This window comes from Misgurnus anguillicaudatus, chromosome 18 (genome assembly GCF_027580225.2).
Source record: "Misgurnus anguillicaudatus chromosome 18, ASM2758022v2, whole genome shotgun sequence".
NCBI classification, from domain to species: domain Eukaryota; kingdom Metazoa; phylum Chordata; class Actinopteri; order Cypriniformes; family Cobitidae; genus Misgurnus; species Misgurnus anguillicaudatus.
The window spans coordinates 24,844,889-24,864,022 of NC_073354.2; the positions used below are offsets into that span (position 1 = coordinate 24,844,889).

General features: G+C 37.3%; 1 protein-coding gene across 1 annotated transcript in view; it reads right to left on the reverse strand.

The window, feature by feature from the left end:
* Positions 1–19,134, reverse strand: part of nbas (NBAS subunit of NRZ tethering complex) — a 243,595-nt gene that overhangs the window by 208,317 nt on the left and 16,144 nt on the right. Inside the window, exons 9-18 of the mRNA XM_055186828.2 lie at positions 18,699–18,797; positions 17,595–17,733; positions 9,600–9,665; positions 9,332–9,460; positions 7,206–7,269; positions 6,642–6,835; positions 2,974–3,234; positions 2,683–2,808; positions 1,095–1,246; positions 878–1,015 (exon numbers count right to left, since the gene is read on the reverse strand). Of these exons, the coding sequence (XP_055042803.2) occupies positions 878–1,015; positions 1,095–1,246; positions 2,683–2,808; positions 2,974–3,234; positions 6,642–6,835; positions 7,206–7,269; positions 9,332–9,460; positions 9,600–9,665; positions 17,595–17,733; positions 18,699–18,797 (1,368 nt within the window). The remainder of the gene's footprint in view (positions 1–877; positions 1,016–1,094; positions 1,247–2,682; positions 2,809–2,973; positions 3,235–6,641; positions 6,836–7,205; positions 7,270–9,331; positions 9,461–9,599; positions 9,666–17,594; positions 17,734–18,698; positions 18,798–19,134) is intronic.

The window sequence follows — 19,134 nt, forward strand, 5'->3', positions numbered from 1 at the left end:
TACTTTGGTTGTAACGAGCGGTTATTTCAGTCAAAGTTGCTCTTCTAACAGCTTGAATCAGTCGGCCCATTCTCCTCTGACCTCTAGCATCAACAAGGCATTTTCGCTCACAGCACTGCCACATACTGGATGTTTTTCCCTTTTCACACAATTCTTTGTAAACCCTAAGAATGGTTGTGGGTAAAAATCCCATTAACTGAACAGATTGTGAAATACTCAGACGGCCCGTCTGGCACCAACAACCATGCCATGCTCAAAATTGCTTTAATCACCTTTCTTTCCCATTCTGTCATTCAGTTTGGAGTTCAGGAGATTGTCTTAACCAGGACCACACCCCTAAATGCATTGAAGCAACTGCCATGTGATTGGTTGATTAGATAATAGCATTAATGAGAAATTAAACGGGTGTTCCTAATAATCCTTTAGGGGAGTGTACATCTATCATTAAAGGACTCCAGGGGGTTAATAAATCACAGAAATTTGGGTGCATTCCTATTATTTAGGAGAAATATTCCTAGAGAGCCATCTAACAGGCGTAATTGTTGATTACTGAGGTTGACTAGTTTATTTATTTATTTTCTATACTGATAAATTCTGGTATTTTTAGCAGCAGTGCTACATTATAATGCTGACAGCATCGTATGTTGAAGATGTTTAACTCGGAAAAACCCTTTCAGAAGCATTAAGTCTTTAAATTCATCCTCTTTAAGTCATCAATGCATTACTCATACACAGACAGAAAGACGCCTCTGGCGGTCGTCCCTGCCACCCACTCGCTCCAAAAACGTGTCCAATCGTGTCAGGATCATCAAAAACAACCTAATTAAACCCACCATTTTAACTTAAAACTGAAACTTCTGTACATGCAAAAGCTTACTTGCTAAAATCCACTTTTTCGAGGAGCTCTTGCCTCCTCTTGGCCTCCACCTCTTTTCTTTTCTCCATCTCTTCTTCCATGGACAGAATGTCTTCGTATGGAGCATCATCTAGATCCAGATCACCAGGCAGGATGAATCTGGGAGAGGTGACATCTTGGTTATCACAAAGCAGACAAAGGAAACGTGTGAATCTGTGAGTGTATGTGCATCACACACCTGCCACGGTCTTCACCGGTACCAATTGCGATCAAGGCCTCAAGATCGGTTCCTTTCAGTCCATACTGCAGAAGCTCTTTGGCAGCGTCCACATTTTCTGGAACCCTCTCCACACATTCGTGCAGCACCCATGATCTCTTCTTTATCTTACTCTGTTTAAGAAGAAAAACAGAGAGTATTGTAAGGTTACACTCTTAAAGGAAAACAACAGAGTTTTCTAATATTTTACTATGTTTTTACCTCAACTTAGATGAATTAATACATACCTTTTTTTTCAATGCGTGCACTTTTAATCTTTGTACAGCGCTTCATGAATGTGTTAGCATTAAGCCTAGCCCCATTCATTCCTATGGCTCCAAACAAAAGTTTTATTTTGTTCCACCATACTTACTCGTGTAACTACTCATGTATAGGTCTTTAAATAGGGAAAACGTGTAAGTGTTTGATGGATTCTAAATTAATTCCTGTTTGGAGCCATACGAATGAATGGGGCTAGGCTAAATGCTAACACATTCACGAAGCGCTGTACAAAAATTAAAAGTGCACGCATTGATACAAGATAGGTGTGTATTAATTTGTCTAAGTTGACATAAGAACATAGTAAAATATTGAAAAACAGTGGTGTTTTCCTTTAAAAGTAAAGGTGCTTCACAATACCATAGACAATACAATTTCTGGCCGTATGGTTCCATAAAGAACATTCAAAATCAGAAGAACCTTTGTGTTTCAAAAAAGTAAATTTTTTAGATTAGAAAATTAAGTACCTTTGACTTAATGGTTCTTAGAAGAACCAAAAATGGTTCTTTTATGGCATCACTGTGAAGAACCTTTTAGGTAACTTTATTTTAAAGAATGTAGTGTACTGTACGCTTATTCACAGGAAGCACATCATAATGTTCAAATTGGCTTCAAAATAGACAAAATGTTAAATGCTCAGCTCTTTGGATAAAAGCGTAAATGTTCAAACAAAATAAAACATCACTATGGAGGCATTTACTCCATTTGGGAACGAGCAACCTGCAATTTTGCATTGCGTATGTTGGTTTATTTACATTCCTAGCTAAAAAGCATATGCATCAAAAAGATACGCTTCACCTCACATGGCCAAACTCAAAATTTCACGTGTGCCTGTTTAGCATGATGATAGATGTTGTAGTTTGGGGGACAAAAGCGTAATTTCCCTTGATAGCCTTGCCGAGCAGCCGTGTATTTATTATAAATATGAAATGATTTTATTTATTCAGACATTTCAGTACATTACACCACAAGCTTTGTCAGCGACTATTTATTTGAATTTTTCATGAAAAGCATGAAACAGACTTATATTTTCTGTAAGCTTTAATGTCACAGTTCAGGATAATCACCAGTGAAGGGCTTGGGACTGTGTTTATTCTTGTGGTGCCATTAGCCAATCAGTGCTGTCAGGCATGTCAGAATGTCATCTCTTGTGGCTTCACAATGATTTGTCAGTTTGCATTTACAAGCGTTTCTCAGAGTGAAAAGTGCAGTCACGCTTAGCGTAGAAAATCATCACTGATGATTCAAAATGTGGCTACGGATGACAAACGCTGCGGTTGCAGAATCTTACCAGGTAGTCCTGAATGGACGCAATGCTGACTGTTGATTTTCTCCACTGTCTCTGATAAACAAGATCCGAATCCAGACCGTACGCTTGAGCCAGAGACAGAGCCTCTCCATACTCCTCATTATCAATCTGGCAACATAAACACACAGGTTATTATGGTTTGTTACTAACAGATCACAAACGTGAATCTATCTGGAAAAAAAATTCTTTAAATGACTTTATCCTGTTTCCTCCTACTTTCATCTTACCAGTTTTCATTCATGACTAAGAGACAATGAGGTTGTTGTAACCCACCTTCCTCTGGTAGAGCTCTTCTGGTGTGGTGGATCTCAGGCTGACAAGCCGGTAGTTCTTAATAACGGTACGAGGTCGTTTTCTGGGAGGGGCGAAACGTTCCATCTCCGTCACGTAGTACAGGCCCTGCTTGACGTAGCCGAAATAGCGTGCCTTCGCTGAGGACTCTTCATCAGAGTCGGAGTCTTCCTCCCCATCATCCCCCTCAACAGTCTCGCTGCTCTCCAGACGAGAACGTTTAGTGGCCAACTTTACCTCACACTGAAAACAGAAAGAAAATTTAGCATCTTTTTCAAATGACGTTCCTTCTTTAAACAAAATGTATTTCTTAAACGCAACAAATGAGTTGAAAATCATTCATAATATAATATTTTTATAACATGAGGTCCATGATGGTATTAGTGGGTATCCTTCAAATACTGTTTGAATAAAAAAATCAACAAAAATGCATTAGGAAGGATTCACATTTTGCATCTTGTGCACTAGCAAATACGTTATTTTGAATGTAGCCGCACAGCAAGAGTGCTCAAATAGAGAGTGATGCACACATAATCTTTTTTTCTAGGTGCGACGGAAAATTAAGGGTAATCTCATTTCTCTGTCTTACCCCTTCCCCTTTGTCTTGGTCTTCCCCTTGCCCCTCGAAACCGAGTGAAGGGGAAGGGGTACGAAAGATCGTTCCTCTAAAAATTGAGACAACACTCGATTACCGTTTGCGTCACCTTCCCTTTCCGCTAACTGGCTGCTACGTCAACAGACAAGCGTTGACATAAACAAAGAAGATGCCATCGTCTCAGGTTGTGGTATCGATTGCCTGAGCTGAGCTCAAAAATAGCGCATAACTTAGTTGCTAGTTAGCGGCTTAACTAGCAATTCAAAACAAAAATGTTACAATTGAAACCGCTTGAACATTTTATTAAAAGTATCATAAAACATGAGTGTCATAATATAATATCAATTAAACTGATGAAAATAACGTTACTTTCATTTGTGCGACTTCTTGACAGTTCGACATTCAGCCATAAAAATCTTGATGCCGGCTCTCCTGAGAAATTCCTCCGTTAACGTTTACCCCTCTCTTTCAAGTGTGGTTCTTATCACACTTCGTTTCAAGGGCTATGTATCCCTACGCCTTGGCCCTAGATCAAACTTAGAATTGAGACGCCACTTCGCATCACACGAACGAGCAAAACTGAGATGGGAGGGGTAAGGGCAAAGACAGAGAAATGAGACGCACCCTAAAAGTTGCGATTTTCTAGGCCGATATGTCTAGGAACTATACTCTCATTCTGGCGTAATAATCAAGGACTTTGCTGCTGTAACATGGCTGCAGCAGGCGTAGTGATATTATGCATTGCCCGAAAATAGTCCCCTTGCTTACTTTCAACTTTTAATTTTCCGTCGAGTCAAGTTTTAAATAGGAAAAATATCGAAGCTCTTTGGATATTTTTTTTGCGCGATGCTAATGGTCTGGTCGGATTCAATGGATTATGCTAAGCTATGCTAAAAGTGGTACCGCGAGACCCGGAGATCAGCTAAATGGATTCCAAAACTGTAAAAATCAAATGTTTAACTCTAGGGGAGCTGGAAAATGAGCATATAAAAATGGAGTGTCCCTTTAAATATGTATCTGTGTATACAAAAAGCAGCAGGTGTTTGTATTAGTGTTTATATTTTTAAAGGGGTTCTTATAAAGTGTCAAATGCATATTTTTCTCGGACTGCTTGCACTCGCATCACAAATCAGTCTAGGGAAGGGCACTGTCTGTTCTTTTGCTGCCATCAACCATCAGCACAGTCATGATGTCATTTTCCTGCAGCTCCGGTGTAATTAGTCACAGGACTTTTTCGGCACCGATCCACAAAACCTGTCTGCAGTACTGAGCGCCCATTAACAAAGATGAGACATTTAAACTGCTCACTCATTCGTGCGTTTCATCATTGACATGAAAAGGAATGCTAAGCTGGATGGCTCTTTCTAACTTATTTGTTGAAGGTAAAGTGAGAAGAATGGCTGAAGATGAACAATCAAAAGTCAAGGTAGACATGTTTAGACTATGGTGGAAAAGCAAGTTCATGATTGTTTGATTATTGACTTGGAGGACTGTCAGACAGTCTTTGCTGTTTCCACAGCGCGCAAACACATCACATATTATCCTTCCTGGCAATACCTGTCGCGCTATCTCATTATCACACACACAGAAAAATCTATCAAATAAACTTCACACACTCCACACCACAGCTGTGTGCTGCATTTCCCTATGGAGGGAGCAAACCGTCAACCGAACATACAGCCAGAATAAAAAGCCACATCTCTCACTCTCTTCTCTTCTCACTCCCTTTATTCATCCCTCTTTACTTCCCTCCAGGTCCACATTTCTCTTGAACAACGGTGGAAAAGTGCCAAAAAACAATGAGCTTTTATCTTATCTGAGAATCTGTAAAGCACTTTTATGATAATAGCCAACAGATAAAGTGAGTATGTGAATGACAGGATTATATTTACAAGAGTAATTCATCAGTGGCTACAAATAAAAGATACTGTTTTGATATTTTTCAGACAGACAGAGCATTGCATTAGCGGCACCATGGGTTCGGACGCAGGGATAGATGGAGACAGACAGACAGACAGACACGAGCACTGCATTAAAGGATTAGTCAATTTTCTTAAAAAAATCCAGATAATTTACTCACCACCATCTCATCCAAAATGTTGATGTCTTTCTTTGTTCAGTCGAGAAGAAATTATGTTTTTTGAGGAAAACATTCCAGAATTTTTCTCATTTTAATGGACCCCAACACGTAACAGTTTTAATGCAGTTTAAAATTGCAGTTTCAAAGGACTCTAAATGTTCTCAAATGAGGTATAAGGGTCTTATCTAGCAAAACGATTGTAGTTTTTGGCAAGAAAAATTAAAAATATGCACTTTTAAACCACAACTTCTCGTCTATCTCCTGTCCTGTGACGCGACAGCGTGACCTCACGCAATACGTCACCACGTCAAGAGGTCACAGATGACGTATGCGAAACTACGCCCCAGTGTTTACAAGTGTGAAGAAAGAGGACCGTTCAGACGTTGTTTTATGTCGAATGATACTAATTCATGTCGTTGTGTCAGTTTATTGTTTAAAATGGTCCGCAAATGTGCGTTTCATATATGTAACACGTGACCTTTCCACGGCATTACGCAATAATGTGAGGTCGCGCTGGCGCATCACAGAACCGGAGATAGATGAGATGTTGTGGTTTAAAAGTGCATATTTTTTATTTTTCTTGTCAAAAATGAAAATCGTTTCGCTAGATAAGACCCTTATCCCTCGTTTGGGATCGTTTAGAGTCCTTTGAAACTGCAATTTTAAACTGCATTAAAACTGTTAAGTGTTGGGGTCCATTAAAGTCCATTAAAATGGGAAAAATCCTGGAATGAAAAAACATAATTTCTTCTCGACTGAACAAAGAAAGACATTAACATTTTTGGATGACATGGTGGTGAGTAAATGATCTGGATTTTTTTTAAGAAAATTGAGTAATCCTTTAAGGTTGCCATGAGTTTGAACCCAGGAACAGACAGACAGAGCATTGCATTTGCGGCGCCATGGGTTTGAACCTAGAGATGGATGTACTGTATTAAACCCATATATATATTTCATAGTTGTGCAAACACACACCTCCAGACTGAGGAAGCCCCCGTCATGGGCAGAGGTGACTCGCAGTGAGGGTTCAAACCACTCGCAGGATTTGCCTAGCAGGTTTTTAAGGGTCCGCACAGAGGACACAGTGAGGGCCCCCGAACATCGAGCCAAAATCAGCGCCGTCTCACTCCACCAGCTAACATCTAGCAGAGATTGATACTGCTCCTTATCTGAGATAGAGAGAGAAAGAGCAGCACAGCAGAGATCTTAATATCATAAATAAAACATTTCACAGACGTTCATTCATTTCAAAATCACCGTCCCATGGCTAAACGTGACATACGATTCAGAAACATCCTTTTAAAGAGGAAATAGAGAAGAAAGTCGGAACCGAAGCAAACAGACAAGCTTTATGAAAACGCGTGATCTAAACCCACAATCAAAATGTCAGCGTGTGAATTTAACGCCTCTACAGGAAGACACAACACACAGGGTTTTATTAAAGCATTCTTCTCCTTCTTTCCAATCGTGTCTGGACTCGCTATATAATTAATAGCGGCAAGTAAGTGGACCAACGTCTGAGGTTAAAGGTCGGGCTACCTCTTATTTTCTTCCTTTTCTCCAGCGAAGTCTTCCACTCCGGGTTGATCTCGTCAAATCCCGGCTAAATGAAAGAGAGAGAGACAGAGTCAGAAAGTGTGAAACATGATAACTTGGGATGTTTTTTTTTTTTAAACACAAACGGTGGGCAAATCAGTGATGCAGAACAGCGTGACATCTGGAATCTGAACATTTGTCTGGCATATGAGGCAAAAAGGCAAACACACAGACAAACACATAATCCTGTGACATATTGTGAAAAAATGTGATAGTTTCTAACTGTGCCAATGCAAGAGATATTAAAGCTGAAGTGTGTAATTTTTTACATTAAAATACCTTTTCCATTCCAGCTTCAATCACACAGTGTTCTCGCCAAATTCTGTCATCTAAATTCGTGCGTGCCCAGAAGTAATAAGTACTTCATTTTACAGATATAACTCCAATGATAATGGACTATACACACTGCAAAAAATGACTTTCTTACTTAGTATTTTTGTCTTGTTTTCAGTATCTAAAGATTCTTAAATCAAGATGTACTTTCTTGATGAGCAAAATGACCTAAGAAAAAAAAGTCTGATTTGTAGACAAAAAATATACAATTTAAGTAAATTTGTGCTTAAAAAGCTAAATATATTATTATTTAAATATATTATTTTAAGAAATAAATTTCTTAAAATAAGTTTTTAAGAAAAAAAGTTCAAGATTTTTTTCTTACCCCATTGGTAGATTTTATTTTGCTTGTTTTAAGCACAAATTTACTTAAATTGTATATTTTTTGATCACTTGATTTATTTTTATTTTTTTTGTCTAAAAACTAGACTTATTTTTTGAGGCCATTTTGCTCATCAAGAAATTGCATCTTAATTTAAGAATTTTTAGATATTGTACTGAACACAATACAAAAATACAAAAAAATCTTAGTATTTTTGTCTTGTTTTCAGTAAAAATATCTAAAAATTCTTAAATTAAGATGCTTTCTCTTGATGTGCAAAACGACCCAAGAAAAAAATTCTAGTTTTTGACGAAGATTTGATATTTTTGACCAAAATTTGATATTTGAAATTTGATCAAATTTAAGTGATTTTGAAAAATTAAACTTATTTCAAGAATTTTTTCTTATTCTACTGGCAGACTTTTTTGCTTGTTTTAAGCACTAATTTACTTAGTTTATATTTTTGTCTAAAAATTAAACTTATTAAGAATATGCATCTTAATTTAAGAATTTTTTTTATATTTTTACTGAAAACAAGACAAAAATGCTAAGTAAGAAAGTCATTTTTTGCATTGCAGACTTTTCCCTGACTTTCGCTGCCTAAAAAGCTGAATTTTAATGAAATATGTCCAGGATGCCGTGAGCCTGGATAATGTAGTATACACCTTGAGTTAATAAAGATGCAGCTTAAATGCGTGAAATGAATAAACTGTGTCAATAAATGTTTAAATTGTAGCCAGTGGAGGCCTGGACCGGGAAATGGTATTCCTCACATCACAAGTTAACAAGCGGATTACATTTTGATAAATTGACACGAAAATTTTAAGCAATCAAAAAAGTCCCTGACTAAACAAATTTTAAAATTCCATGATATTCCAGAAATTCCAATAACCGTTGGAAGCCTGTACTAAGTAAGAAAGTAATTTTTTGCAGTGCAGCTCTGCTTATGGATATTTAGCTTAAAAAAAAGACATAATAAGTATTTCAAACAACTCTTACTATCAAACAAACACATTCAAGGCGAGCTAGCAAGCTTACAGGACATCTATTATGCAAAATCCACTTTTACAAAGTGCTTTGACATAAATGTGTGTTGGCAGTGTGTGAACACAACCACCCCACAATGAAAAAATTCCACCCACTCCTTTTTTTTAAACGCAATTAAACCATAGCAGTCTCATTAGACATGCTGTTTTGATTATCTTGTTAATGTGACATCACACTGATAAAGCCCCGCCCACTGCCACTGTCCTGCATTAGCAAAGTTTCCACCCTCAGCGAGTTGTCTGCCATATCTCTCAATAGTGAGATACTCATTAATTAAAAACTATTTTTGGAATATTGTATTGGCACGCTATTAAGAAATTACTTTCTTTACCTTTAAATCTCTGTGAGCACACAATGATTTTCTTACTTGTTCCTCTTGTTTCCAGCTGCCTCTCAGTTTGAATGATGGTACATCCCAGAGACTGATACTCCCAGAGAAGTGGATCACAGCCAGAACGGTGCCATCAGGAGACAAACTCATTCTGAACACGCCGTCCTGAGTGAAAACGCGCACGTTCCAATTAAGCATTACACTTTTCATTCAGAGTCCTTAGCAGATTGAAACCGAGCATCAGCTTTTTATTTGCCGTCTCACAGGCCCAACAGAACATCAAGCTAGAAATAAAATGACTCACCTGTTCGTTGTTACGCCTGGGGAATAGTCGAAAACTGGGCATCCTGAAGAATCCGCGCCTTTGAGACTAAACAGGAAGAGGAAATGCTGATTATAACATTTTTATGAATACCATGGGCGCATTTACACCCATCATCATACACACTGCATAGCTCATGCTGCTGTATGCCTTAAAATTAGGCACTATCGGTGGGCAAATTCTGATGCTGAGGGTATTAACCATCAAGAATACACATGAATCAGCTCTTTTTATTACAGGACATTAGATGTTGGCTCAAATACAGGCCACTAAAAATAGATAAATATACAATTAGTGGTCGATCGATATAGATTTTTAAAAGGAAATATTAAAGGAAAACACCACCGTTTTTCTATATTTTATAACGTTGTTACCTCAACTTAGACCAATTAATACTTACTTATCTTTTTTCAATGCATGCACTTAATCTTTGTACAGCGCGTTGTTGAATGTGTTAGCATTTAGCCTAGCCCCATTCATTCCTTAGGATCCAAACAGGGATGAATTTAGAAGCCACCAAACACTTATTCCAAACACTTTTTTCTATTTAAAGACCGTTACATGAGTAGTGACATGAGTAAGTATGGTGACACAAAATAAAACGTGACAATTTTTTAAGCGGATAAAAAATAAGAGGAACTATACTGTATGGCGGAAGAGCACTTAGTTTTTTGTGTCACCATAGACCCCTTCACGGTTCACGTCACAGGCGGTTCCCACTGCGCATGTCGGGGTCAGAAAAGTCATTACAGCAGATTGAGTTGCGTATTATTCGGTATCGTCAAAAATGCCTACTTACGTCGTGGGCTGTGAAAATCACACCAGGTCTTCCGTTAAGTTTTCGCGATTCATGCAGAATCTCAAAAACAAAAAAATACAACATCTGCGGCTGCAAGCAATTAACGTGCAGTTTGGAACAATGCAAATTTCAAAGAGGCTTGTGTTTGTAGTGCTCACTTCATTTGAAGTAAGTCATCATTTTTCAACCCTGTTAGATTAAATTATAAAGCCTGGATGGTATGAACAGTTTGACCCCATGCTGCGCACGCACCCGATAGTCATTCAATGTTTACAAACCTTGGAGGGGTCTATACTTACTCGTATTACTTCTCATGTAACGGTCTTTAAATAGGGAAAACAAAAAACATGGAAGTGTTTGGTGGCTTCTAAATTCATCCCTGTTAGGATCCTAAGGAATGAATGGGGCTAGGCTAAATGCTAACACATTCACAACGCCCTGTACAAAGATTAAGTGCATGCATTGAAAAAAGATAGGTATTAATTTGTCTAAGTTGAGGTAAGAAGATAGTAAAATACAAAAAAAATTGTGGTGTTTGCCTTTAAGAAAGCTGTAAGAAATTTTTTGAACAATTTGTTTATTGAGATTTAACAAATTCTCCCAGTATATTACAAAAATATTTTAAATGAAATAGTAAGATCTCTTTTAACATAATAACAATAAATAACATGACAATAAAGGAAAGACACTAAATAAGATTAAAAAAAAAAAAAAATAAATAAATAAATAAATAAATAAAAAAGGCACAGGTGAATACAAATATCAAACCAAGAAGAGTTGAAAGTAGTTGAAAATAGTCAACCAGAAAGCAGATATAAAAAAGGGTAACTTGGGAAAAAAACAGTAATTGGCTAAATGATTACTAATATAATGTGGGTGTAAATACGTTAAGAATCAAGATATTTTGTCTCTTTCAACCTCACCCATTACATTACTAAAATCGGAGTTTGAGATAAAGGATATAAATGGTTTCCAAATATCCTCAAATAGGGACAATTTACCTTTTAGAATATATGTAATCTTTTCCATTGACAAACAAAAAGACATATTATTAATCCACTGTACAACAGATGGCCTTTCCACTTTTTTCCAGTACATAGCTATTAAACGTTTTGCTTGAAGTATACACATGTCAATTAGTTTACGAGTGCTGCTGCTACAACATACAATATTTTCAGGAAAAATACCCAAAATAAAAATTTCTGGATTCATTGGAAGATTAACAGATATCATTTGAAAAATTAGTAGAACTACATCTTTCCAAAACTCTTGCACCATAGGACAACTCCACATGCAGTGTAAAAGTGTGCCTTTTTCAGATGTGCATTTAATGCATGTGTCTGGAGTGTTCTGACAAATTTTGTTTAATCTAACTGGAGTAAAATACGTTCTCATAATCCAGTTATACTGTATTAATTTAAGATTACTGTTAATAGTTTGTGTTTGAGATTTTGTACATATTTTTTCCCAGACATCTGAGGAAATGTTAATTTTTAAATCTTCTCTCCAAGAGATCAATTTGGATTCTGTAGATTCTTTAGAGTATGACTCTAATAGTTTATAAAACATTGAAACTAAGCCTTTAGATTGCGGTGGCTTTGATAGTAAAATTTCAAGTGGGGTCTTAATAGGTTTTGTAAGCTTTGTACCTTGGTGAAAAGAAACATAGCTCCTAAATTGAAGGAATTTAAAGAAGTGTTGTTTGGGAATATTAAACTGTGCCACGATCTCAGCAAAAGACATCAAGTCATTTCCAATATAAAAATCCTCAATTTTTTGCAGCCCTTTATCATGCCATATCTTAAATCCTGAATCTAATCTAGCTGGTTTAAAACTCTCATTTCCCCATATTGGGGTAAAACATGATAAGGTATTTGTCCAACCCAAGTAATTATGCACTTCGTACCAGACTTTAATTGTATTCATGAGAATAGGGTTAAAAGATACAATATCTTTGCCTTTACGGAGAGTTTTGAGATCTGTCGAATAAAGATAAAGGTAAAAGGGTAGTTTTGATTTTATACAGGAAGCTTCAATGTCCAACCAAGATGGGCAGGGTTCGGGAGAAAAGTAATGTAAAAGAGATCTCAATTGCGCTGCCCAATAATACCACTGTAAGTTAGGAAACTGGAGACCACCCCTATTATATGATCAGTATAATAGTGACAAACGAACTCGAGCTCTTTTATTATTCCAGATAAATTCAGTGAATAGTTTTCGAAGTGATGTAAAGAAGGAGGGTGGAGGGCATAGAGGGATATTTTGAAATAAGTATAGTATTTTAGGTAGTATGCTCATTTTTATTGCATTTATGCGTCCAATTAGTGATATGGGTAAACTTTTCCATCTATCAATGAACTGAGAAATATTATTTAAAAGGGGTTGATAATTTTCAGAGGATATACACTCTACTTTAGCTGTGATTTTAATACCTAAATAAGTAATGGAGTCTACTATATTGAATTGAGTAACAGCCGGTAGCTGACGATCATCCTTATTTAATAAGAGAATACATGACTTAGACTGATTAACTTTATAACCAGAGAAGTTACCGAAAGTTGAAAGAAGTTGTATTAGAGAAGGAATGGATTGGGCCAAACGTGTAAGATATAAAAGTACATCATCTGCATACAAAGAGATACATGTATATATGGAGTTTAATCTGATGCCTAGTATGCTACCGTGTGACCTTATTGCTATAGCAAGAGGCTCAACTGCTAAGACAAAAAGAAGAGGGGACAGGGGGCATCCTTGACGAGTGCCCCTTTGAATATCAAAAACCCTGGAAACTATGCTATTAGTCAGTACTTCGGCCATTGGACGCGTGTAAAGTATCTTAATCCATTTGCAAAAAATTTCTCCAAATCCAAATCTTTTCAGGACCTCAAATAGATAGGGCCATTCCACCCTGTCGAAGGCCTTTTCGGCATCCAAAGACAGAACGGCCGTATCAGAATTTCCCTTTTTAAGATGTAAAATATTAAGCAGAGCTCTAACATTATGGAAGCCTTGCCTGCCTTTAATGAATCCATTTTGATCTCGATGTATTATACTGGGTAAGAGTCCCTCCAACCTCCTTGCCAGAATTTTGCTCAGTATCTTGACATCGGTGTTAAGTAGTGAAATTGGCCGAAATGATTCACATTTAGTAATTATTTTATTAGGTTTAGGAAGTAATATAATTAAGGCGTTTCTTAAAGTGTCTGGAAGCACACCATTTTCAAAGGTTTCTTTAAACATTTCTAAAATTGGTGGGACAAGTTTTCTTTTAAATTTCTTGTAAAAGTCAACATTAAGACCGTCTGGTCCTGGTGTTCGACCTGATGTTAAACTATCAATAGCTTCTATTATTTCTTCTTCTGAAATATCTATGTCCATGGACTTTTTTGCCTCTTCGGAAAGATTAGGTATGGATAAACTATCCAGAAAGGTTGTTTGTGCACCATTGTTTAAATATTCAGAGGTGTATAGGGTCTCAAAATAGGATTTAAAAGTCTTGTTTATTTCAGTCGGGTCACTAGTGATATTCCCCTTTTGATCTTCAATAGAATTTATTGTTCTTTCAGATTGATTTTGTTTAATTCTCCAAGCTAACAATTTGCCCGCTTTTTCGCCTTGATCATAATAATTTTGCCTTAACATCATAAGACTGGCGGCTGCTTTTTTGGCAGATAATTCATTATATTTAGTTCTAAGAGTTAACAATTCTTGATGAATGGCCAAATCATCTTTATCTGGTAAGTTTTTTTCAAGGAGTTTAATTTTTGTTTCGAGCGTAGTTAATTCTTTCTTGTGGCTTTTTGATTTACTGCTTGTGATACTAATAAGAACACCTCTAATGAATACTTTAAAAGCCTCCCATCTGGTACAGGCTGAGGTTTGAGTTGTGTTAATATCAAAATATAGTTCTATCTGTTGTTTGATGTCTTCGCAAAATTTTTCGTCTAGAAGCCATTTAGGGTGAAATCTCCATATTGGAGGGTTACCTAATAACCTAGGGTCACTATATGTAAATAATATAGGGGCGTGATCTGAAATTACAATCGTATCATAAAGGCAGTCAGTTATATATGTCATAATAGTTGCTGAAATCAGGAAATAATCAATTCTGGAGTAAGACTGGTGTGTTCTAGAAAAGCAAGAGTACTGAATATCTTTAGGATGTAGCTGTCTCCATACTTCTAGTAGGTTTAGGTCCTTTATAAAATAGTGAATGGTTTTTCTGGTCTGTCTGTGTGACTGATCAATACCAGAAGAGCGGTCTCTAATTGGGTCCAGTGTACAATTGAAATCCCCACCAATTACATAGAGCCCAGAAAGGCTGGATAAAGTCAGAAAAAGGTTACTATAGAATTTAGGGAGGTCCTCATTGGGACCATAAACATTGACAAGAATCAGTGATTTAGATAATAAAGTCCCTTGAACAATTAAATATCTACCTGATGGGTCCTGTATTGTTTTATTTACTTGAAATGGAACTGATTTATGTATTAATGTTATAACCCCTCGTGCTTGCGAACTAAAAGAAGCCGAAAACACTTGACCAGGCCATCTATTACGGATTCTACATACGTCCTTACACATTAAATGTGTTTCTTGGAGAAAAACAATTTTAGATTGAAGCTGCTTTAGTCTAGTCATTACTTGTTTAATTTTAGTAAAAGTATGCAGCCCCCTACAGTTCCAAGAAATAAACTTAACCCCAAAGGCCCCTGCTATATCTTATAGTAACAAATAATACGATGCTCTCCTTAGCTTTAAAACAGAAAATAACCTGTACCTTATGACAATGTAGAATAAAACTAAAATACAACACAATTAGAAACATTAACCAACAAAAACATTTAAACACTACAACAGTAGTTCGCCGAGAACCACCAGCAAACCCACACACTACTTTACTTCTAGCTTCCCCCATCCAAATGGAACGATAGAACGCATCCCACCTGTGCTTCGCTGAAATTACCTTGTCCCCTTATAGGAAATATGTCCCATTAATAACCGTCCATTATTCTCTTGTTGCTCAGTGTGAACGAATCATTGAGGCAAAGACTCACGTTACATGTTCGTTAGAAAAGCGTCAACTTCGGATGGAGTTTGAAAAACGTGAGATTGGCCATTTACAGTCACTCGGAGGCGCGCTGGAAAGATGAATCCATATTGTATCCTCTTAGCTCGCAGCTTCCTTTTGACTTCATCGAATTGTTTCCGTTGCTTATTTACTTCAGCAGAAAGGTCTGGGAAAAACATGACTCGGTGATTTTGGAACAACACGTCTTTCTTCACTCTGGCCGCATTCATTACACGCTCCTTATCTCTGTAATCCAAAAACTTCGCGATCATCACTCTCGGCGTTGAACTCCTGCTTGTATCAGATCCTCGCGTACCGCCGATCCTGTGTGCCCTCTCTATGGCCAGGGGTTTTCGTAGTGGCTCCATGTCTAGCGCCTCAGGTAACCAGCTTTCTAAGAATGCACATGCGTCACTGCCTTCTGATTTTTCTGGTAAACCTACGAGTCTCAGATTGGAGCGTCGGCTACGATTCTCCAGGTCATCTATTTTCCAAGTAAGTGCTGCAACTTTCTTTTCGAGAGCGCAGGTCGTCGATTGAAGTGTAGTAATCGAATCTTCGGCCTGTGAAATGCGTTCCTCCGTCTGCGTCAGTCTTCCGAAACACTCCGCAACTTGGTTTTTAATATCTTGTACAGCTGAAAGAACGGATTCAAATTGAGAAGTCATGTCAACTCTCACTGAATGTATTGCTTGAAGAATATCCCTTGTGTCAGCGTGGAAACCGCTAGTTTGGTCTCCGTAACGCGGTGACAAGTTTTCTTCGCCATGCGAGCCTTCTTCCAGGCCCTCGGAATCTGACACAGCATCTGTTGATTTTTTCGGCTTTTGCTTTGCTGGTTTAGGCGACATTACAGACAACGTTCACTTTAAGAACAAACAATTAACGAATTTTAAATGAAACAGGGGTAGTAATCAATAAAGCTTAATATAATGACAGCGGAGCCCACTCGCGCGTCTCGTCAGCACGTCGCCATAACCGGAAGTCCCCAAGCTGTAAGAAATTTAAGTAATAGAGAAAATTACTGGCCGTTTGAAAAGATTTCCAAAAAAAATATCCAAATACCGGCCAATATATCTGCATCTGCAATATACCGCTCTATCACTATATACGATGCTCCTTTCTGTCTCAGACATGGCAACATACTTATGCTTATAGAGTACTGGGTTTGGAAACACTCTTATTCACGCTCGCACCCAACATGCATTAAATAACATCACACTATGATAAGCCAAGAGCCAAAGTGAAAAATGGATCATTAAATTCTAAATAAATAATAAAAAAGTGAAGAATTTCAAAGCATGATCAATCCATTGTTGAAACTTCTAACATGCATTAAAAAGCCAACCCATGGACCTGTAAGTGTGAGGAATCCTAATAACTAAAGCTTTCATTAAGCTCACAGTTCTGGTTCCAGAGCTCAATACATAAAACCTTTACAACCCTAGCAAAGCAAGAATATGTGGTTTCAGGTTTGTGTGAAGCATGGCCACGTGGGAACATACGATTATTGTGTATTCTGTGCAGCAGTCTCTTACTCCTGAAGATATCTCTGTTTCTTCAGAGGAACGGTTGCCCATACAAATGCAAGGACTAGTGGAGATTCACTACAGCTTTTATGAAATCCAATACAATCCAGCAACATAGAGCGTGTTTACATGCACAGTCTTACTCCGATTAAGCTTATTAAACTGATAACCTTAAATGTCATGTAAACACATAAAACAGCTTTCTTTTATCAGGGAAAGGTCTGATGGCTAACTTAAAATCTGATCGGCACAAGTTGATTTAGTCGTGTTACATGTAAACGCCTTAATTGGCTTTCTTGCAGTTTGTTAATGTGCGCATGTCTCTACGTGTAAAAAAATAAATGTCACAAACGGAAGGAAGTGTTAAAGTCTATTCTTGACTGACACTTATAACACCTAAGCAGCGCCTCGCCAAACACCCACCTTGATATTTCGACAGCCAGCTTTAAAAAAAAAAATGTTGTGTTGTGCCCAAAAGGAAACACTAAAGGATAAAACGAACAATCCGAGATCCCCGAACTGCTTTATTTGTGCATACGTCGCAGATTGTGTATCCGGGCACATGCGGAGAGACTCACCGCACTTATGTCGTCTTCATAACTGGTGACCTGTTTATAGTGGGGTGACCCTGACAACACCCTCCACGCCGTGATCCCACTACGGCTCGCCCTTGAAACATCACTGTCACAAGACTCACACCCTCCTACCAGCAGCAACCTGAGAAACAGACAAAAACATCAGCTGAGTGAATGGGAGGACGGAGTCAGGCAAACACACACACACACACACACACACACACACACACACACACACACACACACACACACACACACAGAGCATATATGAGTTATATGAGGCCAAAGTGCTCCACGAGGGGCTGATGAAATAAGATCTGATTTAGAGATCATACAAATGCGAACGAAGCATCAAACACAAACAAACATGCACATTTCCACACTATAAATTAACACTGCCCCCATGTGGCAGCTGGTTTAATAACAAATGATGTCCTGTCTTGAAACATTTATAAATGTAGCCAATGCTGCACTGCAAAAAAGATTAAAAAAAAAATGAGTATTTTTGTCTTGTTTTCAGTAAAAATGTCTAAAAATTCTTAAATTAAGATGCTTTTTCTTGATGAGCCAAAATGACCCAAGGTAATAAGTCTAGTTTTTAGACCAAAAATATCAAATTTAAGTGATTTTATGCATAAAACAAGCAAAAAAAATCTGCCAATGGGGTAAGCAAAAAAATCTTGAACATTTTTCTTATACACTAAATTCAAGAAAAATTTGCTTAGCCCATTGGCATATTTTTTGATTGTTTTATGCACAAAGTCACTTAAATTTTTGGTTTAGAAACTAGACTTATTTTCTTGGGTCGTTTTGCTCATCAGGAAGAAGCATCTTGGTTTAAGAATTTTTTTATATTTTTACTGAAAACAAGACAAAAATACTAAGAATTTTTTTTCTTGAAAATAATTTTTTGCAGTGTTAAATGTATGAATTAAAAAAAGTTTTTAAAAATTCCAAATGTTGGGATTTATAAAACATACATTACTAAAAAAAAATACCATTAAGCTACCTATTCAGGCGATACAGACATTTAGCCGAATTTGTGTTTATTCTTAGAATAACTCTCTTTCGCAGACAAACACCTAGTAAGTTTATGATTTAGCTCACCTGTGACTTGGATGATATATTGCTGTGGTAATCCCATTGGAATAGTGAGTGGAGAAACTGAAACTGTGGTTCTCCTGAAAGCCCTGGTTGGTTCCAACGCTGTGTGAAAAAGAGGAAATCGTTTTTATCAACATTAGTACATTTTAAGAGGCTCAATAAATAAAACCCCATGGTGTCTATACTAGCTTGTGTCTCATTTCAATGGATGCATCCCACAGAGGTTGCATACCGTATGTCGTCTGCATACATCATCAAGGTTGCCTAATTTCAGAATAGCAACAGTTACATTTCAATTGCGCCTCGCAGGGAATAAAGTAAAAAAAATTTGGAAATGAGACAATCTGAATGACGTATATAGGACGCAGCCTTCGAAATGTGACGCAGATGCTAATTCGCATATTCATATGTATTGTCCAAACTGTGGGATTGAGTAGAG